Here is a 25,565-nt window from a genome sequence, read left to right as displayed (position 1 = left end):
AGACACCAATATTTTTGAAAAATGAACCTTTTATTTTATAATTTGTTTTAATGTATTTAGGAAAAACAGATAATAAACCATCAAAAAAAGTGATTTGCCCAGCTAGGCATCAAATGTATATTTTCCAATGAAGAATTACCCCTGTTACTCTAATTATAGTAACAGGGTTGAAAATCAATGCTAATTTGAGCTTTAACCTCAGGAATTATTGCTAGATGTAGCATGTAATGCTACTTTCAAGGCAAGGACAAACTTGGATATCTAATGCAAGAAAGATAACTTTGAAATTCAAATTAATATGCTTTATTCTGATAATATCAGTAACAGGGTTGAGTAGGTCAGAGTGCCACACTCTTTTAAGACTGAAAAGATTGTAAAAATATGAAAAATAAAGAGAGGACTTAGTTTTGGTCTACCCATGGCACTAGCACATGGCTTGCTGATGTCCTTTCCACTGTGTCATCTGACTTACAGTTTTTTCACTTCCTCTGCCAATCTAAAAAGGTTTGGGTAACAGGGTTGAACGCATGTTGAGGGACACACCTTCAGTGCAAAATTACTGTTATTTAAAATATGTTTATGATTTAACAAATTGATTTTTACCATTACAAGAGACATATATCAATAGAATAATGCCAAAAAAAGTAAATAAAATCCCTATTTTAAATGTTATATTTGACATGCAAGTTGGTCACCAAGAAGCGGGGACAAGAGAAAAATGCCATTTTAGGGGATGTTCGAGAGCTATCAACTTATCATCAGCTTGATACATGACATCAAAGTAACAGTCAAATCCAAGATGGCCGCCAGTCCTCTGTGTTTAATGTCCACGTTTTTTTAAATGTTGGAACCAAACGATGTAGAAAATAATGTGTCATTTCCACCTAAATTGGGGATGCCCATTCATCTGATGATACTTTTGAGATCGCCAGAATTAAAGAAAATTAATTCAGATCAAGGACAAGGTCAAATTACATTAAAAACTTTTGGAAATGTGCTGAACCAAACGATGTAGAAAATAATTTAAGGTGTCATTTCCAACTGAATTGGACAAGGTAGACATTTACCAACAAATAAGCTGTCAATCAGTTGAAATTTGTAAATGAACATCCAGTGGTTGATTGGGTGGGCAGCGGTTGGCTCCACCCACCCGTTGCTATGCGGCTGCATAGTAACGCTTCCTGACACCCAAGCAGGATACTGCAGTCCAACCAGCAGGCATCAGCAAAACCAGTCATCATACTCATCATTTTGAATTCAGGTGAAAAGGTATAGTATATGTGTTTTATTTTGTAAACATTTACAATACAATGATATGATAATGAAGTTAGAGTTAGCTAAGTTAACTAGTTATCTATCTCACATCAGTTGGCTATGTACTGTAGCTAGGCTACTATTACAAAATAGCCATCCGGCCAATAAGTATGCCAATGCTAACTAGCTAATTGTCGTGGTTATCCACCTCACTTAAAGGTGGGGTAGGTAAGTTTGAGAAACCGGCTCGAGATACACTTTTTGTTATATTCCATGGAATGCTCTTAACATCCCGATAGCAATGAATATCTGAAGTGCTTTGACAAAATATCCATTAAAAAATGTCATCTGTGGAAGCCGTAGTGCTGTAAAAAGCACGACCAATCATTTTAGCCGGCCCGACTAAAATAACTGGATGGCCTACCTGCCTGTCAGCCTTCCATCTGTGCACAAACTTATCTCGTGCCTTAAGGGGCTCTATAAGGAAGTGGCAGATTTTCTCCGGTTGTGTATTTTCAAATTCTAGCGATCTCGAGACGGTTTCTCAAACTTACCTACCCTACCTTTAACCATTGTGATGTCCTCATGTTCTGTATACACCCATCTCCTCCAGGTCAAAATTACCCGCCTTCACTAAACCCCCAATATACAGCAGCATAATTAAATGTTAAACATCAATTCTATTTTGCCTGAAGAAATGACTTTCATTGACCACAAATTCTGTGAATACCTGAGTTTTCCCTCTTCACATGGCAGAAAGACAACATTTATTCAGGAGACACCACTCGTTTTTATGACACTGTCAATTGTATTATTTTATACTGTTTGGTGGTAAGCAATATTTGTATAGTATTTCCATATAATAGCCTAACAAAGTAGCAGAAGTTTTGAATGCATTTTTTTTTTACCCAATAAGTTAGGTTTTTTTTGGCCAGTAAACAATGTAATACAATATACAAAACAAAAATGTGAACATGTGAACCAAACAACATAACTCAGTCAACTAAGTAGCACATGTAGGGCAGTATGCAGTGCACAGCCTTTGCAGATATATTTATTCCACCTGCAGCACACGGTATGTGATTTACAGTCCTTCTTTGACGGGCAGAACTGACAATCTAGGAAAAGTCATCAAATTTCAAGTTCAAATTTTCAAGACACAATATAATTTAGGGGATTTTTTCTCTGCTGTTAAACACAGTGGCGGGTTAATTGACCCGAGGACAACGGGAGGGTTAAGAAAATACCCTAGATGTAATGTGGTATGGTACTAATATTGTGTTATTTGTGGTTTCAGAATCCTCTCTCCTGCAGTGGTGATTTTGTTGTAACCATGTCGAAGCGTCACATCCTGATAGACCCGACCCAGCCCTCTACATCCAAGCAATCCAAGCCACCCCCCAGCACTAACTGGAACATTTTTGTCCTCTGTCAAGTAGTTACAGATGAATCTTTACAGTGTCCATTCAGATCAACGAAACAGCCCATTGATCGTGGCTATGCATCCCTGGCAGAAGACATTCTCCGATTCCACACCCTTCAGCACATGCCAATGGACCTCAACCTGGAGCGATTGGATGATGTGAATGGCATAGAATACACTCTGAAGGCACACAGGGCTGAGTGGCACAATAAATGTCGGCTAAAATTCAACAAAAAGGCATTTGACGAACAAAGTCCTAGAGAATTAACTACAGGACAACAACAAAGTACCTCTACTGTGCATACACGATCTGCTCACAGCCATCCACAGTCCACAGAGCCTACTTGTTTCTTCTGCAATGAGCCTGCTGGTTCTGCAGACTTACATAATTCATCAACCTACAACATTGACACAAATGTGCGGAAGTGTGTCCTTGAACTTGAGGAAACTGCTCTGTTGGCCAAGCTTGCAGCAGGAGACATGATTGCCATTGAGGCCAAGTACCATCACCACTGTCTGCGTTCACTGTACAACAGAGCCAGGCAGGCTGCACCCAAAGGCAATGAAGGAGATGATTCTTGCCTGCATGGTATAGCCTTTGCTGAGCGAGTGGCATACTTGGAAGACATGAAGAGTGATGAGGACAGTGCTCCTGTCTTTAAACTGACAGACATCGCTCAGCTGTACAAGATCAGACTGGAGCAACTTGGTCTGACTGTAGAGAAACGAATTCACACCACCAGATTGAAAAACCGACTGCTTTCTGCGCTTCCTCATCTGAGAGCACATTCACAGGGAAGAGACACACTTCTGAGTTTTGAGAAGGACATTGGACCAGCCCTCATGATGGCATGTCATCATGACAGTGATGCCATACACTTAATGCGAGCAGCACAGGTGGTGCGCAAAGAGATGTTTGAGTCAGGTTTCTCCTTTGATGGGTCATTCAAGGCAAACTGTCAGCAGAAGGCTGTGCCACCATCCCTCTTGGCTCTAGTCAACATGATACTCGATGGGGCAAACATCAAGCATCAAACTCAGCTGGTCCACACAGCCACCACAAAACCTGCCCTAACAATCTCCCAATTAATGGTGTTCAACAGTGTGAAGCACGCATGAAACGTGGATTCACCAAGCTCAGCACGTCATAGCCGCAGCCAAGAAACTCCACTCCCACTCTATCTGTCCCTCAAGATCCATGCAGTAACACGAAGTAGAAGGCTGGTTGACACACTGTTCAATCTGGGATTGTGTGTTTCCTATGACAGGCTGTTGCAACTCACATCAGACATTGCCAATGGTGTCTGCCAGAGCTTTAGGGTGGAAGATGTAGTGTGCCCACCAAAGCTACGTCATGGACTGTTCACAACAGGAGCTGTGGACAACATCGACCACAATCCAAGTTCTGCAACAGCCAAAGATTCCTTCCACGGCACCGGAATCTCACTTATGCAGCATTCCGTCACACACACATGGTGGAGCTGATCGTGGTGTCCTAGTGATTGGTCAGGGTGGCTATTCCACCAAGTCAGTGACACCTCTGCCATCAGCCTACACAATTGTGCCACCAGCAGCCCTAAAGACAAAGGTCTTCAGTGCGCCGGCTGTACAAGGTCCTGTGAGACCTCCCAACCTCCTGACTGCTGCAGCTGCCAAAGAAGATATGTATGCATGGCTCAGCAAAGTCAAGACAGCTGTTGAAAAGTCTACCATGGATGGCTGGATATCGTGGTCTGCCTACCACGCTGATGCGCACCAAGCTGTCATCCCACCTGCAGCAATAACCGCACTATTGCCTCTGTTTCTTGACAATGCACACTCAGTGGCAATGATACGTCACTCCATGGACATCGTCAAGGCAGCAGTTCAGCACGTGAACCCTGGTCAGATTCCCGTCCTTGCAGCTGACCAACCACTGTATGCTCTTGCTAAGGAGGTCCAGTGGACCTGGCCAGCCACTTATGGAGAGGATCACTTTGTGATCATGTTCGGTGGTCTACACATTGAGATGGCCATGTTGAAGTTGCTGGGAGACTGGCTGGAAGACAGTGGCTGGACGAACACCCTGGTACAGGCTGACATTGCAAGTTCCGGAACAGCAAATTCCTTCATACATGCCAGCCATGTCACCAAGACCCGCCATGCGCACCAGCTCACAGCTGCAAGCCTTTATACACTCCTCCAACAAGCTTACAGTGAAGACTGCACACCTGATGACTCTAATGCCATGCAACCTGATAGACTGCCTTTTGAGGAGTGGTGCATACAGCGAGCAAAGGCCAGTGTCCACTTTGACTACTGGCTAAAGACCCTGTCATTGGAGCTTCTCTTGCTGCGGTACATCAGGTCACTTCGTGAAGGTAACTTCCAGCTGTACGTGGAATCTCTGACACAGATCTTGCCCTGGATGTTTGCCCTAGATCACACACACTACTCCAGATGGCTTTCCGTACACATCCGTGATATGATGACTCTCGCTGAAAAACATCCACATGTCCTAGCAGAATTCAAGTCTGGACATTTTGTGGTGCACAAAACCAGCAACAAGTTCTCTGCCATGGCACTCGACCAGTGCCATGGGCAGAACAATGCAATGGTGAAAGGTTCTGGTGGGGCTATTGGACTGACTGGCAATCCAGGAGCACTTAGACGCTGGATGGTAGCAGGGCCAGAAATTTCCAGGATCACTACAGAGTTTGAGCAACAGCATAGTGCTAGTGACACTGGGCACCGTCATCACGACCAGCAACCTGGCGTACAAGCAGCATTTCTGAAGGAAGTTAAAGCACTTGTGACAGTGCTGGAAGAGATGGGAAATCCATTCCTAGAACACAGCCAAGATTTACTAGTCATTGACACAAGGGACATCATGGACATCAAAGTGGCTGAAACTGTGAGAAGGATCGAGACCCTTGGTGAGGAGCAGTACACCACGTTTGTGAAAGAGAGGCTAGAACAGTGTACAACACCTGTCACACAAACACTTCCAAAGAACAAGTTGCCACTGTTCAGTAGGCCACCGGTCAAGATGAAGTTGAAACAAAAGGCACAGCTTGCAGCACTGAAGAGTGACTGTGGTCTCTTTTCGAGGCTGTACATCTCCTGTCAAACACGAGATGGAGACATCGACAATTTCTTCTACCATGAAAACCAGGGATCCCCACCAGCTCTGTCAACTGGAGGCAAAATTCGGATTGGAGTTAAAGCAGATCTACTTCGCTGCCTAGAATCAGATCTGCTTGAAAACAGTAGTGTGTACCTATGGCTGATGCAACAATTTCCGATGGTGCAGCTGTGGTTCAAATGTTAAATCCTGGAACATCAAGAACATTTCAAGAGTATGGAGATAGAGTGTTTACACCATTCATCTCTGCTCAACTTGAGAAAATCAGCCGCATTGACCTTGTCTGGGATGTATACCTACCTGCCAGCCTGAAAGCCTCAACCAGACAAAAGAGGGGAAAGGGCATCAGGAAAAGGGTGGCTCCTTCTACTGTGATGCCAAAGAACTGGAAGGACTTTCTTCGATGCGATGAGAACAAAACCGACTTGTTTGCTTTCCTGTCTCGCAAAGTTGTTCATCTTCTTCTCGCAGAGGGCAAGGAACTGTATGCAACAGATGGAAGTGGAGTCCTCTGCTCTCCTGCTGAGTCTTACTTAGCCTGCCTTGCCCCGTGTTCTCAAGAGGAGGCAGACACTCGTCTGCTTCTGCATGTGGCAGATGCTGTGCAAAAGGGTTGTAAGAAGGTGACCATACGTACAGTTGATACCGATGTGGTGGTACTGGCTGTGGCTTCATTCAGCAAAATAGCTCCTGATGAGCTGTGGGTTGCCTTTGGTGTTGGATCAAGCTTTCACTACATAGCTGTTCATGAAATTGTTGCCACAATGAATCCAACAAAGTGTCTGACTCTCCCAGTCCTTCACGCTTTCACCGGGTGTGACACCGTCTCTGCCTTCGCTGGCAGAGGGAAGAAGACTGCCTGGGAAACGTGGAAGTCTTTCCCAGAGGTGACTGGTGCTTTCAATGAACTCCTATGCATGCCAAGTGAGGTCAGTGAAGGATCAATGTTATTGCTGGAGCGATTTGTGGTGCTGATGTACGACCGAACCAGTGAGAGCATGGAGGTGAATGATGCCAGGAAACAGCTCTTCACACAGAAGTCTAGATCTCTAGAGAACATTCCTCCAACCCAGGCAGCATATCAAGCGCACTTGCTACCAGGCCAACTGTTGGAACCAGGCATTGGTCCTGGATCCAGAGATGCCAGAGCCGTCTGACTGGGGCTGGACAGAGGAAACAACTGGGTGGCAGTCACTTTGGACCACTCTACCTGAAGCATCAAAATCGTGCCATGAATTGATCCACTGTCGCTGCCAGAAAGGGTGCACTGGACGATGCAAGTGTGCCAAAGCTGCACTGAAGTGGACTGCACTATGTTTCTGTTCTGGAGAATGTTAAATTTAGATCTGTATTATTATCATCATTAAAATAGACTAGCACCATGGGTCTATTATTTTGTATTATTATCTCTATAGTTTCAAAATTGAAGCACATTTCCAAAAGTTTTTAATGTAATTTGACCTTGTCCTTGATCTAAATTAATTGTCTTTAATTCTGGCGATCTCAAAAGTATCATCAGATGAATGGGCATCCCCAATTTAGGTGGAAATGACACATTATTTTCTACATCGTTTGGTTCCAACATTTAAAAAAACGTGGACATTAAACACAGAGGCCTGGCGGCCATCTTGGATTTGACTGTTACTTTGATGTCATGTATCAAGCTGATGATAAGTTGATATCACACACACACACACACACACACACACACACACACACACACACACACACACAAAATAATTTGCAATTTTGCAAATTTCAACTGATTGAAAGCTTATTTTTGGTCAATTTCTACCTTTATCTTCACCTAAATACATTTTCTTGAATTCTGGCAACCTCAAAGGTATCACCAAATGATTGGGCATCCCTAATTTAGTTGGATATGACACCTTAAATGTTTTTCTACAATATTTGGTTCCAAAATTAAGCGTGTTTGAACATTTGACCCGAGAGACTGGCGGTCATCTTGGATTTGACCTCTCACGGTCCTCACAGGTCAAATCTGACTTCCCTCCACATCTGAAAATAAACCTTATGGTATGCACTAACTATGCTAGAAATGTCATGCTTTTCTCATAAAATGCACAATTGTTGTGCTTATCCGCTGTACTACAGCCTCTTTGGAACACTTGGACCGGTCCGAGAACACACACTGACCTGTCTGAAGAACTCCTCCAGTAGAGAGGTGGTCCAGCGGTGGTGGAGGTCCCAACTTTTGGCCGGGTGGCTGATGTCTGCCGTGTGCAGCAGCAGGGACAGGGCTTTGGGCTTGTCAATGCTGCAAAGCAGACCAAGATATTCAACTGTTAATCAATGAATCCTGCACGAAGCCTATTAATATGACACCTTAATGACTACAGACTAATGACTACAATAAGTAATCTAAATTGTGAAGTCAAACATCTTCAACATAAAACCTGCAACAAGGTTATTGAAAAATACCAAGCAAGGGAAGGATACAAGAACATTTCTGAAACACTGAGCGTCTCTGAAGACTGAAGGGTCAATCATAAAAGAAATGGGAAAAATGTGGCACAGCTGCGAATGTTTTTCCATCAATCTGTCCACAAAAAATGACTTTCTGTGCAAGAACAGCTCCAACACAATGTTTAAAAATTCATAGGAGAGAAACGTTTTCACAGTCTTGTATGTTCAGTAAAGTATCTACTTTTCCCATTTAAAAAATGTATCAACATTAGGCATACATTCTTCAGTTAAAGCAGTAGACCTATGTATTAAGACAAAAGATAACTTCCTCATTCGGCTAACTCAAATACTTTTGTTAGCTTTGACCATAATTAAAATGCATTTTTTTTACACAAAATAACTGCAGATGATATCCCCCATAGCTTACATTGGAGTCTCTGAGAGAGGGATCAACTCACAGTCAATGTGCATGGATATTGTTTTATAATAGACTTGGTTGAAATGTAAAACCTATTATCCTAGTGCAGTGGTTCTCAAAGTGGGGGGTGCTCCCCCTCTAGGGGGCGCAGAGGCATGCCAGGGAGACCAGGAGGAAAAATGGCTATATAAAAAAAAAAAAAGATTAAAAAAAAAAAAAAATCATAAATTGAAAAATTATTGATTCGAAAATAATATGATGCAGTACAGTACTATTACGTCTGGGTCTCTGTGTTTCATTAAAGAGAGAGCGAGAGAGAGAGAGCGCACCGGTACCGGAGATCGTTGATGTTAGCTTCTGGTGCTAGCGAGCTACGCTAACGGATATAAGGATTTTTTTCAACAACAAAGTGGAGGAGAGTCCTCTCCTGTCAGACTGAGAGCCTCAGTGAGCTAAAGGACTCTCTCAGTGTTTAGAAAGTTAACTTTAGTCTAAGTTATCTCAGTGAGTCTCAAACGTTTTGGTCACCATTAATGTAAACAATTATTTCCGAGGCACACGTGTATATGATCATTATAGTTATAAAAAAATAAGAGAATAAATGAAAAACAGGTATGAAATAGCTACTATATGACAGTAAAAAAAGAATAAAGTTTAAAAGGGTGATTTGTAAAATATCCATAAAGAAATAGTAAATCTGTTTACAGTTCTGTTTCAAATGGGTGTTGAGAGATGTATCCATAGATCTCTTCATTTTGCTCTCAAAGTGCACCAGATTGATGCTTTTAACTTCAACATTTAAAAATAAATCTTCCCGGGGAAGCTTGTCCCCGGACCCCCCTATGTGAGGTCCACACACCACCTATACAAATAGCACTTTACCCCTGCTTACACCTATATGCCTCGAGCCTTCATTGTAACTGTCACACTGTGTATTTGCGTGGGGAGTGTTGCAGTAGAAAATTCCACTGTAGCGACCGGTACTTTAATGGGAAACCCTAAATGTTTGAGCACCCTCTATGAAACGTCAAGCTACCCCACAGCACCCCAAAATAAATATCTGGCGCCGCCACTGAGACTGACTTGTGTTGGGGGGACCCGACTTTTTTTTTTCTCCAAAGGGGGGGCCTGACAGAAAAAGTTTGAGAACCACTGTCCTAGTGTAACATGTGCACCAATCATTTTAACTGCTACTGTGTAATATACAGTAGCAGTTGAAATGATTATACTCAACAGAGTAGCAGATGGAGTATAAACTCACCATTGCAGGTTTAATATTTCAAAAGAAAAGGCAATATAAATTGTCATCTATTAGCATGGGCTTTGAAACACAGACATCTATAGACAGAGAAACTTCCATCTGAAAATATATTTTTAAAAACGATTCCCCATCATACTGCCTGCGGTAGGCAAATCGGTTCTCCACACTGGAACAAGTGTGAAGACGCATCATCTCACCTCATCAGACATCAGTGGTGTCTGAGATATCACCTGATAATAACCATATCAACATATCATGTTAAATGGACTGGCGCATGAATGAGCAGACACAGTCCAAAATGGAAATAGGCACACGACTGAAAACACACACACACACACACACGCACACACACACACACACACACACACACACACACACACACACACACACACACACACACACACACTGCACAAGGTTAAACAGAGGTGAGAAAGACTGGCTCAAATTTCCCCTCATTCCATTTGCGGCAGATTGGGTCTTAAAGAGCACTCAATGCAGGCCTGGAGCAGACCGGCTTGAATTACCTTACATTAAAGTCTATTCAGCAATACAGCTTCCTGCAGACTGCAATCTTGTTTATGTGCACTTGTGTGTGTACCCTATTACGTAGCTTGGTGATTACCTTCCTGTCAGCACTCTTTGAATTATAAGATATACTCATAAGCAGGAATCTCAATGTTGTTGATTCGTACATGTGTTTCTCAGGAAGCTGCTTATCGCCACATCACTGCTTTCTGAGCATTTTTCTAAATCATGATGAGTGCTGCGCGATATCACAGTGAAAAGAAATACCCCAAGGTCAACGAGTTTCTTCCAGCTTTCTCTCGTAAGCGTTGCAGCTCCATCAGCAGTGATGACTCATCTCGTCATATGATAGTTTGCTTGATAGCTCTCTTTTGTTTTGCAATCTGCTTTTTTTTTTGTCTGCATGTAGAGCAGGCCCGGCTATCAGTCACTGTAGAAAGTGCTGTGATTAAAATGTGTGAAAAGGAAGTACTGGCAGTCGGGCTGTTCTGTTCTGCAAGGAATATTTATTTCTGCAATGTAACGTTTTTATTTGACACAGAACACTTTGGTACACTCCCTAGAAAACACACAGCAAACAGCAATCTTTGTCAATGGACACTGCTGTAACGAATCCTTCATAGGGCTGCACAATTTTGGGAAAAAATCTAATTGCGATTTTTCTGACAAATATTGCGATTGCAATTCGAATTGCGATATTTGTTTTTAAGCGACCCAACGGAAGTTTATTGTAAAATGCGGCCATAACTCCGGCTAGGAAGGTCGTATCAACTTACTCCCGTCTCTAGCACCCCCGCAGCCCGAGCTACGAGTGAAAAAACTAAACTTACATGAAACTTCCGTTGGGTTGCTTTAAAGTCAAGCTTCAGTTTAAGATTCACCCTGTAATAGAAACATGTGATGGAGCATTACTAACCTGACTCAGATGGTTTGTTTCACCAAACCATCTAGGAAAGCTCCATTGGAAGCCATTTGGAAAGGGCAGGCACTTTCAAAAGCACTTGGCAGGTGATTGGATCAATCTGTCTATCACCTTCTATCATGGGCCACTTCTGATTGATTGACAATGGCTGGTACATGTGGAGAACAGCACTTCTGATTGGTGTGGATGACTGACACACAATAAAAAAATTTTTAAAAAAATAAAAAAAATGTTAAAAATAAATCGCAGGCTTTGCGATTTCATAATCGCATCATTTAAAATCGCGATTTCGATTTAAAATCGATTAATCGTTCAGCCCTAAATAGTGAAGTGGAATTCTGTAATGGACCAGTACCTAATTCAAATGTTCTACGCCTTGACAATTGGGACAGGGGGAAAGGGGTTAGACATTCAGAAAGGTCCCATGGCAAGGTTGTTGTGGTTACGGCATGCGCTATCAAGGAGCTCCATGTTATGTTCTCCATATTTATTTATTTTTAGTCATCTACCTTTTGGCAGGCATGCTAGCTTATTAACGAGTACAGCAAAGATAAACTTATACTACTGTTCAGAGGACCTAAATAAAATATGTTTGCTCACATCATTAAATATTAGTGACTTCAAGAGGAAGAGTTTATATAAGCGTAAATATTTACGCTCAGTGACCAAAATTATGATTATTTTTCCTTCTAGCAACCAGGATCCGATAATGGTTCAAGCAAAGGCAGTTACTGTACTACTAGGGTTCATGTTGTCATTTATACAGTAGTATGTTTTTAAAAACATTAAAGTTTAAGTTGAAAGTTGTATGCAAGTGTTGCAGAAAACAAGAAGCAGAATATTAGTGCTGGGAAACAGAATATTTTATAGCTTTTGGGACGCTAATGTTCTCCAGCAGGTAATCTTAGCTCGAGCCTTCTATAGTGTGCCAGAGAAACTGGCAGCAACTTTTGTGCTGCAGGCTGTTATTTCACCGCAGTGAGCAAATACATTTCACCATGCCAAATCTGGTGTGACTACACTATAACTCTTGTGGAAGTCCTGTGCAGACTTCCAGCACACACAATATGCAGTGTTTGTGCCTGAGAGGGCATGTAGTATTACCCTACTGTATACCTGCACTGAACAATGCATGACACTGGTTCTAGTTGCTACAAAATACTCTTTCCTTTTTTATTTTGAGCAAACAACACGTGAGCAACAGATATCGTCCCAATCCCCATCTGATGTAAACATTAATGTGTGTTGTGTTTTAGTGCATCCTCAGGGCAGGGTTAATTGGGTTGTAAACAACTGGAGGTTAGTACACAGTGGCTCATGGCAGGGTTAATGAGAATGCAAATTGCTGGGAAGAGGTCAGAGAGTGTAAACAGTAGGAAAGGAAAAACAACAAAAGCAACAGCAGTGAAGTGAACTGACCCCTCAGGCTGTTGTAGGAAGTTCTTCATGACCTTAACCTGCTGGAAGTGGCAGGACATGTCTGTGGCCAGCACCATCTCCACCACCAGAGCCCGCAGCTCTCTGGAGGAAAGCAGAGGAAAGAGGAGAGAGAAGTAAGAGGAAAACACGAGCCATGGGCTGTGTAATGAACCGTCAAACTCGCAGGTAATAAAAGCCGACTTATTTCGGATGTGGCTAAAAGTAATGTCAGCCAACACAGTTTTTGAGAGCTATTTATAATATCTGCTTTGACAAGTCCCAGCTTATGTCTTAAGAAATCGGATTGCCACTTTCTCTCTTTAATGTATTATCATACATAACAGTTCCATTTAGCACAACGTTGTTGGACCTTGAAGGTGATGCAACTCTTCTGATGTTCACTCCACTGAGCACAGTTGTGAATCTTGTAAAATGAGAGATAAGGTCATGTTGGGGCGATATGTACATTGTGAAACTGTTCCGTTTGACCTGCCTCTCGATTTGACTTGAACTAGTAAATCTCTGAGTTTTATCTTCTGCTGCTGTCCCTCAGCTCTTTCACCTCCCCGTCTCTCCTCCTCTTACTGTCTGTCTCATATCTGTCGCACTGACCTCCAGTCGTCCTTGGAGAGGTTGTAGAGGATGTTCATCTCATCGTCCTCCTGCAGCAGGCGGTAGGCGGCGCTGACGTGGTGACTTTCCAACACAGAGCGGTCATTGTACAGGATAGCTGTGTCTGACCTGTCGGAGAGAAAGCAGAGCAATAGTTATAGGTCTTTATTGGCAAGAACAGCTTATAGAGAGATAATAGACCCCTCAAAATGGCTACTCCTTCAATGTATATTGTGTCACGTTGAGGGAGTCCGCTGTCTAAAGGGAGACTATTCAGGGACAACATCAAACACAAAAACAACACAACAAAGCCCATGATTGGTTTATGCATAACATCTACGCCATTCTACGGTACCAATAATATATCAAAAGCAACTTTCCTATTGTCAAGACATACAGTATGCAAACAATACAAATCACATTAAGCTAATGGGGCTCCATGTATTTACTGTATGGACCCTCAGTATGTCATTGACAATTGCCCACGGAAACAAGATCAAAAATGTGATTACTATTTCGTCGAGCAAGAATAAATGTGTAACATAAGACGTAGAAAAGTTCTTTATTTACGTAAGGTTTTAGAAGTTCAACAATTTCAATGAAAGGAATCTGGATAAAAAGGGGTTAGGGTGAAAATAAGGACTTGTTTCAGAATGCAAAAGGCTACGATGATAGTCTTTGTCAAAAAAAAAAAAAGTGTTCATTTTATTATATTTATACGAAATGAGTTTGGGGCAATGTTCTTTCAAACTGAAGTTATCAAGGGCAAGAGTTGTGAGTTCATTTGGACTCCCGTCCCGCCCGAGTGTTATTACTGCACAGCACTGCAGGCGATCTCAGTGTGACTGTGACGCCCTCTCGCTGCAAATGAAAACATTGATCGGGTGAGTCAGTGCCATGCATTTTTTATTTTATGATCCATTACCTCGTCTGAATGTGGAAGTTGTTTGTCGTCCCTGTATGCTCGTAGTCGTGCACCGCCGCCGCAAAGATCATGGCAAAGATCTCAAGCTCAGTCAACCAATGCTGCGGAGAGAAGATGCAAAAAGAAAAAGGGGATATTAGTATATAAAAGAGGAAGGAGGGCAACGAGATGGAAATGACAGGGTCGACGTTGACAGGAAAAAGGGAAGACAGAGTAATAAACAAGAGAGAAGAGAAATGAGAAGCCAGTAAGTTGAGAAAAGGAGTGCAGGGAACAGTTTGTTGCGGCAGCATGATGTAGAGGAGAAAAGGGAAACAAAGGATGCCGAGAGAAGTATTTGGCACGAGGAATATATTACCGTTAGGGATGAAAGGAAACAAATGGGGAGGAGACGATAGAGGAAAGGTCAGAGAAGCAAAAAGGAAGCTTTGGATAAGGCGAGGTCTATTGACTACCACATTTTAAACTGTCACTTTAAAACGTCCTCTTTTCCTCCAGAGTCTCAGTCTGGTTTGTCATTGTTATCAAATATAAATGAAAACGTCATACTGTCACATGGTGATGATACAAGGTATGCTTTTGAATAAATGGGTTAAACTTTTTTACATGTGATTTATCATTACAGCAAAAGAGAGGACTATGTGAAAGTAGCAGCAGCTCCTTAAGCAATAGCTAAAGGTTTGTGGGAATTATTTTATTTTACCTTTATTTAACCAGGATAAATCATTGAGATTAAAAATCTCTTTTTCAAGAGAGTCCTGGCCCAAGAATGGTAACAGCACAGTTTCAGACAGTTTTACAGTTACAAACAATTAAAAAACACACAATCACAACACAGTCATACACCAAATGTAGCCAAAGCATTTACAGACACAGCGGCCTGCTTCAAGGTCAGTTAAAGTTGCTTTGAGTGTGTTTAATGAGACCAGCTCTCTGAGTTTCAGCTCAGTTTGAAGCAGGTTCCAAGCTTGAGGGGCAGCGTAACTGAACGCCCTTTTCCCAAGTTCAGTACGGACCTTTGGTTCAGTTAAAAGGAAAAAGTTCTCGGAGCGAAGCCGATACGATCCTGTGCATTTTCTATTTATGTACATCCTTAGATAAGGGGGAAGAGCACCAAGAATAGCCTTATATATAAGGATGTGCCAATGTTTCAGTCTACGCGTGGTCAGGGAAGACCATCCAACACGAGCGTATAGATTGCAGTGGTGCGTCAAGGATCTGAGGTTTGTGATGAATCTCAGTGCACCGTGGTAGACGGTGTCCAGCGAGGAATACACTTATTGGTTTTCTTTCAGAGATTGAGATGTGTAGATTGATAGCACTCTTATCACTGTACTGTAAATAAGCAGCTACAGCAAGCAGCTAGTTAGCTAAGCATGAAGACCGGAAACTCACATGACTGACTCCTTAATAAATGTACAAACTTATGTTCAGGCACATGTTAGTTGACTTAAACCTTTGTTGTAGTGTTGTATTACAATGTGTCATATCAACATAATTGTTCCCAATAGGTTGACAAATTAAAGATCAGATGAGGTACTTTTACGACAGCAGGAACATTTTGAAATGTTATTGGATTCCCCTCATTTTTCTTCGACAGATTTAATCCTTAGCCAAATGAATACTGCATTTATGAGTAGTATTGATCTCCTAGTTTAAGTCTTGGTTGAGGAAGTAGTTTTCCTGAACAGAAACTGTGACAAACTGAGGTTAATCATATGAGCAACACCAACAACTGTATTCAAAGATAAAGATGTCCATTTATAGCCGCACATTTGTAATCTGTTTCACACACCTGTGAGTGGGTATTTCTCTTCTGAGATGTGCATCAGTGCACTCGCGTACACAGAGTGGGGATTTAGCTCAGGAAACCCAGTCGATATTGGTGACTAATCAACAGTGGGGGATAAGGGAGTCATTAAGTACAGGGGGTGGGGGTCGGGAAGCAAGATGGCCGATCCATCCCTCAGTATATTTCCTCATGGGGCCGGCTTTATGAATGACCTGTTGATCATTGATTTAATGGAGTCTGGAGGGCATGCAAAATGATAGATGCTGTTCCCCTGTTCCCCCAGGAGCCCGTGGTTCTCGCAGTAATGTGGTTTACTCTGCAAGGCACCGCCCAGAGAAACACGCCATGTCGACAGCTGTCGCAGCCACCTTATTAAGGTGATTAAATAAAAACAATGGAAGCGGGGGCGGCCGGCTGCTTGGATGGTTGGGGACTTAGCCTTTAGCGAGGCTAATGTTTGTTTGTTTTTGGAATACATGTAGTAACAGAAAGGCCCTAAGTTACTCCAGTGGAATATAGGTCACCAGATGGAAAAAGAACAAAAGTAATATGAAATATGAAAAGTAGAAGTTAAGCAAACATTTCAATCAAATTGTGTCACATTTTGACAGATATTTTAGAATTGTGGGTTGATGTTTTTAAACCTGCCCCGAGCAGACTGAGATGTCTTGTATTTTGTTCCCTTAAAAAAATAGCCATATTTAGAAGATAACCTGTCAGACAAAGTTGCCATTAAGCTGGCAGCTGACGGAGATGTTCTGAATATCATGTGGATAAAAGGATTCCTTCGACTTGGATTTGCCACAGGGAGACACACCAACGCCTATTTGTTCAATTGGTTTCGGTAGGTTTTGAACATGTCTGTGTTCTGTCAAATCCTACTCACCACAATACCAGTCTTGAGTAGCAAGTAGTGCACAGTCTGTGTGACATCAGCAGCGTGCATCAGGTTGTGGTAGGGGTTTTTATGTTTGCTGTATCCCACTTCTAGGGCCTCCACGAATGACACCACCGCAGAGATTGGGATCTGATGGCAGACAAAACAACAGCAAATGAATGCAAGCTAAAAAAAACAAAAAACACTGTGGATACTTTTAAAAATAACCGTCTTAAGTCTATTCAGTTATTCAAATAATGAGCCCATAACATTTCAATGCACGCATAGCACCCTCAGCATCTGAAATTGATGTCATCAATTCATGGATCGTGAATCATTTAGGTTACTGCAGACTATAATTACATATTCATGTCGGCTTTATTGCCCGTGTCATTTACTCTTAAGATGCTGTCACTTAAAGTTGAGTGTCCTCAGCTATGGCACGCGGTGGCAAATGAGCTTCACCACTATCAGATGAGATACAATGTGTCCAACCCACTTTATAATAAGGTCATTGTTAAAATACAACAACACGATCCAACACTTAAGAGACAGGGAAGTGAAGGGGAATGTGAAGGTCATTCTGTTTCTTCTTGTTTTAATGTCACAAAGGTGCAGCAATAACCAGTAGTACAGTATACAGGATGTATATAGGTATGTCATATCCTTGTGGCTTTACCTTGAAATGATTAATAAGGTCGTATCTTGTGAGCAACTCGTAGAATATGAATTTAAGAGCATGATCTCCGCTGGCCTCATTTAGAGCGAACACGTCAAACGACCACTTGTCAACATGCTGTATGGGGAAGAAAAGAAAAAAATCAAATATTGCTTTGAACTTGTCCAATAACAATGTATTCATGTTCTCAAAAACATTGATAATATGCAAGGCGCTGCAAATCAAATCCTTGTAAATAACTCAGGTAATATAGTCGTGGCACATAAGTGGACAAAGTTGTTATTTCATATCAGTGTGCTTCAGCTGGGATGTGTGCGCACATGATAATACCTTAAGCACAGATATGACTGAAGGGGGGTAGCTGAGTCCCACCATGTTGGAGGTGCGTCGGTACATCCTGTGTGGAGGAGATAAAAACATCAAATAAAGCGCAGCGCTGAGTTTAAACACCAGAGGTTACCATACCACACTAAAGCCTATAAGGTTACCCACCATCTCTATCAAATCCTCAAATCCACACATCACAGTATGCAACTGAAGGTTAAGTGGGAAAACAATCACACCTGCAAGTCTGTTTTTAAAGCAAAAGGTTTCAGGCTTTGTCGAATATATGAGAATATATATACAACTAAACCATACAATAAAAATATATTCTGTCGTCAATAGAAGCAGTTGAAAGGAAGCAAAGTTAGTTTACACTAAATATGTAATTATTTCAAAAGTGCATCCTTACATTAGCTTCCATGAATGCACCTTTTTATCTGCTGGCAATGTTGTCAAAATACAACATTTTTCAAATTAAAAAATGGTGGACACCTCATTCTGCCGAACCCAATCCCTCCTCATTGTAAATGTCTGAAAGCAGGCTGCCCTCAGATTAAGAAAGATTATAGCTTACATGTTTGAGGCTTACTGACATGAACAAATGCATGTTGCATGTTAGTGTGCGATAAAGCATAGCCTCTGAGATGGAGCTGTTTGCAACTCTCTGAATGATTGTGTTTACATGTCGCTGTGCTTGCCAAGGCTGGGATGATGTATGGTCGACTCAGGTGAGTGAGTCACCGTGCAGAGGATGCACACATAATTCACACAGATATAAATGTTAAAGAACCACGCCAAGTTGTAGACCTCTGAAGTTTTGAATTGTCTTCTCCACCTTCTCAAATGCCAAACGTTTTAGTTCAGTTGACATACAAGGTCAGAGAGATTTGAGAAACATGTACTGCATAACCAATCAACAATAATCTAACCTAAGAGACCTCGAAAAGGTCTTTATGGCACATTTTTGGCATCTGTAAAATGAAACATATGGCAATGAACGATTGTGAGGAGAAAGGTTCACATTGTTAGCATTTCTTAAATTACACACAATTCAGACACTCAAACAAAATGGAGACTAAATATAAGGCTATTTCTGCCAGGAAGGTTACTAAAATAATAATTCCAAACTCTTAAATACGGTGCTTTGCAAAATGTCTGGAATCTAAAGGGCAGGTGAAGAAAATGCACTGAAACGTTCAAGAACAATATCCATTCATTATTCAAGGCCAAACTAAAGATGTTAATGGAAAAGCTTTAAGTCCGTCGCGCCTCACCATGGACTGTATAAAGGCTCTACACAGACATTGGTCTGGTCCAACAGGGCAAAGATAAAGGTGACGATCCATATTCATTATTTATCTGTGGCTTTGTGTTTGTGCATCACACGGGTTTACCTCTCAACAAATATGCCAGCCTGGACGGCGTGGACGATGCTGCGGAAGCGAGGTTTCTCCTCATTGCGCCGCAGCATCAGGCCCATCTGCCGGGTGAAGGTGGAGGCCAGCCAATCCCGAACCTCGGAGGGCACGGACTCTGACTGGATGTCACTGAGCTCATCCTCTGTATCCACCAAACGCCTGAAAGAGGGGAGAGGAGAAGGGTGTAATGTGAACGAGACAAAAAAATGAAAAATAAAACAAAGCATGGTCAAATCAGACAGATGCAGAGAGACTAAAGGCTTGCTAAAATATTTAGCATTTATCACAGCTCTGCTGTCACAGGGGATCAAACTCAAAATCCTAGTGCTGTCAATCAAATATTATCACTTCTTATATAACATCAAAACATCCCCGGCCTCTTGAGACCCCATGATGGGAAGTATTCAAATCCAATTGTGTGACATAATGCTCTACAGCTACGCTGTTGTGTTGACATGGACAGGGGATCAAGAGAAAAGCCTGTTGGTCTCCACCCTCTGAACTGAATACATGTTCTATGGCAGAGTGAAAGCATTGACATCACAGTGATAATCATGGTGCTACATGGATTCTGCAGCGCGTAGTTCATCATCCTCCATCCTGGAGTGGTCGTGACATCGCTGGCCCTAATCTGGTGGGATCTCGATGAAGGGAGCCTTACATAATTCCATAAGCCTGGTCATATCTTGGATTCTGGACCTGCATTAAACTACTGGCATACACTGACCTTTTGTATTCCCTCAACCTAACCATACCTACAAATATTTTTGACATAAGAAAGATCTTTCCAATCTCTAAATCTGTTATATTTTTTGGTTTTTAGGGATGAGAAGTTGTTGACATAAATTGACAACTTGTCCACATATGGGATATCAACATTATATTACATGCTTAAATAATTATTTAGGTAAGAAAAACAAGCGATAAACCTGTAAGTGAAAACATACAAGTAAGTTGGTGTTATATGGTTGTAGTATCAATTGTGTTGATGTAATAGTAAGTAAGTAGCAAGTATTTAATATTAACCGCATCATATGCTTTTGGTAGTTTAATCTACAGTATAACAATAACTACTTTATCAAAAAAGTAACTGATAACAAAGCCCTTAAAATACATAGTGCAGTAAAAAATGCAATATTTAATTGTGAAATGTTGTGGATCGTAAGTACTTCAGTAAATGTCACTTTTTTTGAGTTATGAAAGCATTTGTAATGTGACATTTATGTCTATCATTCGTTATAACGTTGAGAGATTCTGTAACCCAACTGATAGACAAACTGTTTTAAATGAAACTAATTACAGCACAGGTGCCATACTAATGATAGTTCTCCGTCTTCCAAAGTCTGGCCTTTGTCATTACAGCGCTGTTGTTCTCAACAAATGAACCATGTCAACACTCGTGCGTTTGTTTCCTTACCTTGTCTCCTCCACATAAACGGATTCCAGCACCAACGCTGCATACTCGAGGTTCTTCTTGAGGTCTGTGAGGGAAGCCTCTCCTCTCTCCAGTTGCTTCACCAGACATCGTAATCTAAAACAGAGATTCAACAGTCATTTAACAAATTGGATTACTCCCAAGCCGTCTTGACATGAGAAATTAATTGCAACTGATATTGAATTAATCTGGTCTGGGTTCCTTTTGCACTAGGCGACCTTTCTTTGGTTTTCTTCTGGGTATAAATTACTAAGTGGGAGAGCAGTAGACAGCAAAGAAACAATACTTTTTTCTTTCAAATGCAACAATGCAGACTTGTAAATCTGCAGACTTCTCCATCGACAGAAAAGTACAAACCTTGGCCGAGAGCCAACAGATAAAATGGGTATTTTCTTTTAAGAATATATTCAATTAACTCTCCTTTTAAAGTTTAAAGAAATTAGTCACTATGGACCAAAAGGTTGGGTTAGGATGGGACATATTGATGTGTTTTTTTATACTCCGTTCTTTCAAGTCGATTTAAGCTCTGATGGGAGTCTTAGTCTTCTTAATTCAAAACAACATTCCCTTTTGGAATACCTTTAACTGGCATCGGTATTTCTCGACAGTCTAACTTACACAGGTGTCATTAATAACATCAGTAATTGCTGCGTGTATCAGTTAGCTCTGGTATCAAGCATGCTGGCTCACACTTAATTGGAATGAAGCCACCTAACGTTATTAGTTCCACGTGTGCTTTTCTTGCTAGGAGAAGTCAAATGTCTTGGCTCATTTGCATGTGTTGGCTTTTTTAAATGAAATAGCTTTAATATTGCAAATTCAAGGCGCTACTTTACTATGTGGCTTTTAACTCCATTTCATCAGATCGCAGCGATGAACCAGGGACATTTGTTTTTCCCTGACTGCTTCAGATTCTGTTTCAGCCTTGATCACTTAGTAATTCATAAAGACAGTAACATGCTTTATACTGTAAAGGTATTATTGCTATCGAGGTTGACAGTCACTGCATAAACCAATTGGGTTATGATATGTTGGATGTGTAGTTCGCTGATTTCACGTCAAGTTATTATAGAGGATGTATTTTGAGGTGTAGGTTTACTGGAAAATAAATTAATGAATATTTCAGCGATGCAACATGACTGAAACGATCAAACACAATCTTTTTTGTTATTTGTCAGTACTTATCCTCTTGAAGTTCCAGGTGAATATATTCAGTTTTGTTCCAAATATTCTCCAGCCCCAGCAAAAACCCCACTATAAATAGACACCAAAGAGCAAAGCAAGCTAACACCATTTTGTGCACACTGCTACCGCTTGCACTTTGCCACCTGCTGCTGTGCTGGAGGTCACACGCTCCCCTTCACAGTGAAGGCCCACAGAGGCTACGCTTGCTGTTGAATTATTAAGCAGAAAGGTAGAGAGAGTAAGAGGTTTCAGATGCTTTCATTGATTATATTCCCTGAGAGCGGTTGCAGTTGTTGCAACGGCCCAAAATGTTTCTATGAAAAAGGTTGAAACAACAATGATCTAAATATCTAAATATTCATGGAAGTAGTTTGCCCAGTGTTTTATTTGTTACCGTCAAAGCTTGGGTTGGGGCCTAAATGCAATAGAGAAATGGTTTGAGTTCCAAACTGTATATCAAGCTGCAGGGCTTCAATGCCAACCAGTGACATAATGTCTGCTCTGTAATAATATCATCTAGTATACGGAATATATTCGTGGTACCCCTACACCTCTGACAAAGAGCCACACAGTCATGCTTTCCATAGTCATTCAGATATGACTGCATTTCCCCCAATTCCAAGGCAATTCATTCTGTAGTTTTTCCAGACCTTTCACTCTGAATAAAATATCAATCTGCAGCAGCACACCAAACACTGTCTGGGAACCATGAATGTAAAACTTTTATAGCCAACAGGATGATATTTGCTATGAAAAACGCAAACACATTTGATTGCACGAACAAGATGAATCTGTTCCTGTGGAGATTGTTTTGTAAACAAACCAAACTTATGTTCACTTGCAAAGGAAAAAAGGATCATAGAAAACTGATAGGCTTTGAGCCTCACCAAAATGAATGTGTGTATCGTTGAGGTCTAGTGCAGTTATTGTACACAATGTTGGTGTTGTGTACATTAACTTCTGAATCCAGCCTTGTTTATTATATTCACCTATACTATTGATTTTCTTCCTGGCTTTTACTAGCACATCACAGCATATCTTTCCGTATTACTGCCATCTGTGGAATAGTGTGTCCCCATTGCTAGTGCACAAGACAAACAACACATGGACCAACTGAGAAAGAAAACCGCTTTTGCAGAGCTAGAGATCTAAGACCTATAAAAGAACATTTGACTATAACAACAGCTCTTTACATGCAAATCTCTCTCTTGAGCTATTGTCTGAAAGCTATTTTAGGAATCATAAGGAAGTGAATGGATGGCGGGTAAGCTGCAACTCTAAAATCACTGCACATATCAATTGGTTGGATCTAATGATGGTTATTAAGAACAGCTGTGTGCCAGTGAGCTTCCCTGCTAATACACAAGGATAGAAAAAAATCCTATCTCCTTTAATAGAGATCATTGACTATAACCCATCAGAAAGGTTTAGATGTGCTCAGTTGGTCATTCCCTTTGATTTTATATCTTGCAATGCAGTGGTGCCGGCACGATGTGCTCACGTTGAGTTACATTAGCACATGTACTGATAGAAATGCCTCTGGTGAATGCTTCTGCAAAATGGCTTTGTCACAGGCTCATTGCTTTTGTTTGTCTAACAATACGCTAAACTAAATGGCTAATCAATTTTTGTTGTTCACTCAAAAGACAATTGACCAGATGTGGAGCGTCCAGGACATTTATTGTGAGGATTAATGCCTTTTCAAAATGCTGAGATAAAAGAAGAAACCATTTTAGAGTATGAAAGACTTGTATTCCAAACATCCCTCTGTTCAATGCACAAAGCCAGACAACATTGGATGAATATAACCATTCAGAAATCAACTTTGTTGAATAATAACAATGTTTTGTGATGATGAGGCAAGTGCCAAAATGTATGAGAAATCAATGTCTCTGCCAAGCAAAACAAAATGGGCTCATTTCACCTGCAGTCATTCCCCAGGGAGCGACACGCTGGGTTAATAGCACGGGTCAGAGTAACTCCTGGGCACAGAGCCAATAACTTCAAATTAAAAGATAAAGGAACAAAACATTAGGATTAGGATAAACTATAGATTGATATGACAGTATAAGATGCTTTTAGGGCTGCCAATAATAAACATTTGTATTATTTTAAGTCCCGCCTGAAGACCCACCTCTTTTCCCTCGCTTTCGAGTCAGTTTGAGCTGTTTTATCGATGTTTATGCTTTTATTGTCTGTCCATAGCCTTTATGTACCTTTTAACTATTCTTATGTGTGCCTTTTATCTATTACTGTAATATTATATTGTATTATAATGTTATGTTTGCTGTGAAGCACTTCGGTAAACCCTCTGTTTTTAATATGTGCTATATAAATAAAGTGGATTGGATTGTGAAATGTCTGAACATTATGAATAACCTGATGACGTTGGTGTTGCTTTCAAATGTATCGTTTTCAAAAATCCAAAGATATGAATTCCTCAATTATATAAAGTATGGAACACTACAAAATCTTTAATGTGATAAATAACTCAAGCGACTTATAAATGAACAAAGAATTGCACTTTTGTCAAAACTGCTGTCGTGAGAATCTGACTCATACATAAACATGAGATGCAGCTGACAGCAGGGGTATATGCAGGCAATGGTCTGATCGGTCTTCATGTGTGTGTTTTATACAGCTCAGACGTTACGTTAGTGCGTTTGAAACATACTGAGCATTCAGAAGGAGAGCAGGCAGGTGGTTTAGACATTTTGAGTTCACCTTTTGAAATCCATTCTAACCAAGTGACTTCAAACGGATCACAGTTTCTATTCTCTAAAGATTAAGATACAAAAGCTGACGTTTTCTGGTGAAGATTAAAATAAACATATTTGATTTAAAATGCCAAAAAAAGATGTTGGGTGGAGTACCATTAAAAGGTTTAGCACTGAAGTTGTGGGTCTTTTACTGAAATCTACAATCATCATGAAAGATAAACAGTCTAAAGACAGAGACTGTCCTGTGTTTTGCACAGATTGTAAAGCCCTCAATGTTTTTGGGTTATACAAATAAACCTGTTGTAGCCACACGAGAATACAAGCAGCTCAAACGTTTGCTTTACTTCTGAACAACGCTGTGTCAATTGCAAACACATGCCGACAGAGAGCTTTTATTTGAGTTGCATAAAGAAACATCTATCAGCTTTGATGAGTGCTTCTCAGATTTATTGTGGGATGTCTCCCGTTTGACAGCTCAATATGTCTGACGGCTGCAGCCAGATGGGGTCAGCTGGTAAAGCTTGACCTTAAGGAGCTCTGTTATGAAAGGGTTGAAATACACCTTAACAAGTCCTGGCATGTGTTGCTGTAGCTGTGATTGTGTCAAGAAATTGAGGTGCAGTGCGGAGTTCATTATGTCTTTCCAGACGTTTGAGCTCGTAAGTAAGTAGGCTTATAGTTATATTGAGTCTCTGCTGGCTGGAAAGGGGATTAGGACAGTTTTATCAGAGCTGTTTTAACTGCGGCGGAAAGAGTAACACGGGGAATGTGCATTAACAAAAGTATGAGAACCAAAATGCATTGTGATTGGAATAGCAATATTTT

The 25,565-nt window shown here is 41.0% G+C and overlaps 1 protein-coding gene across 5 annotated transcripts in view; it reads right to left on the bottom strand.

The window, feature by feature from the left end:
- pde1cb (phosphodiesterase 1C, calmodulin-dependent b) overlaps positions 1-25,565 on the bottom strand; it is a 129,758-nt gene that overhangs the window by 8,499 nt on the left and 95,694 nt on the right. For all 5 annotated transcript variants that reach the window (XM_034208113.1, XM_034208132.1, XM_034208123.1 and 2 more), the window contains 9 exons: positions 20,818-20,931; positions 19,377-19,559; positions 17,989-18,055; positions 17,659-17,775; positions 16,989-17,129; positions 14,311-14,411; positions 13,386-13,514; positions 12,774-12,875; positions 7,959-8,079 (listed from right to left, as the gene is read on the bottom strand). In XM_034208113.1, the coding sequence (XP_034064004.1) occupies positions 7,959-8,079; positions 12,774-12,875; positions 13,386-13,514; positions 14,311-14,411; positions 16,989-17,129; positions 17,659-17,775; positions 17,989-18,055; positions 19,377-19,559; positions 20,818-20,931 (1,075 nt within the window). The remainder of the gene's footprint in view (positions 1-7,958; positions 8,080-12,773; positions 12,876-13,385; positions 13,515-14,310; positions 14,412-16,988; positions 17,130-17,658; positions 17,776-17,988; positions 18,056-19,376; positions 19,560-20,817; positions 20,932-25,565) is intronic.

This window comes from Gymnodraco acuticeps, unplaced genomic scaffold (genome assembly GCF_902827175.1).
Source record: "Gymnodraco acuticeps unplaced genomic scaffold, fGymAcu1.1, whole genome shotgun sequence".
Lineage (NCBI taxonomy): Eukaryota > Metazoa > Chordata > Actinopteri > Perciformes > Bathydraconidae > Gymnodraco > Gymnodraco acuticeps.
This window is presented reverse-complemented; position numbering and strand designations above follow the sequence as displayed.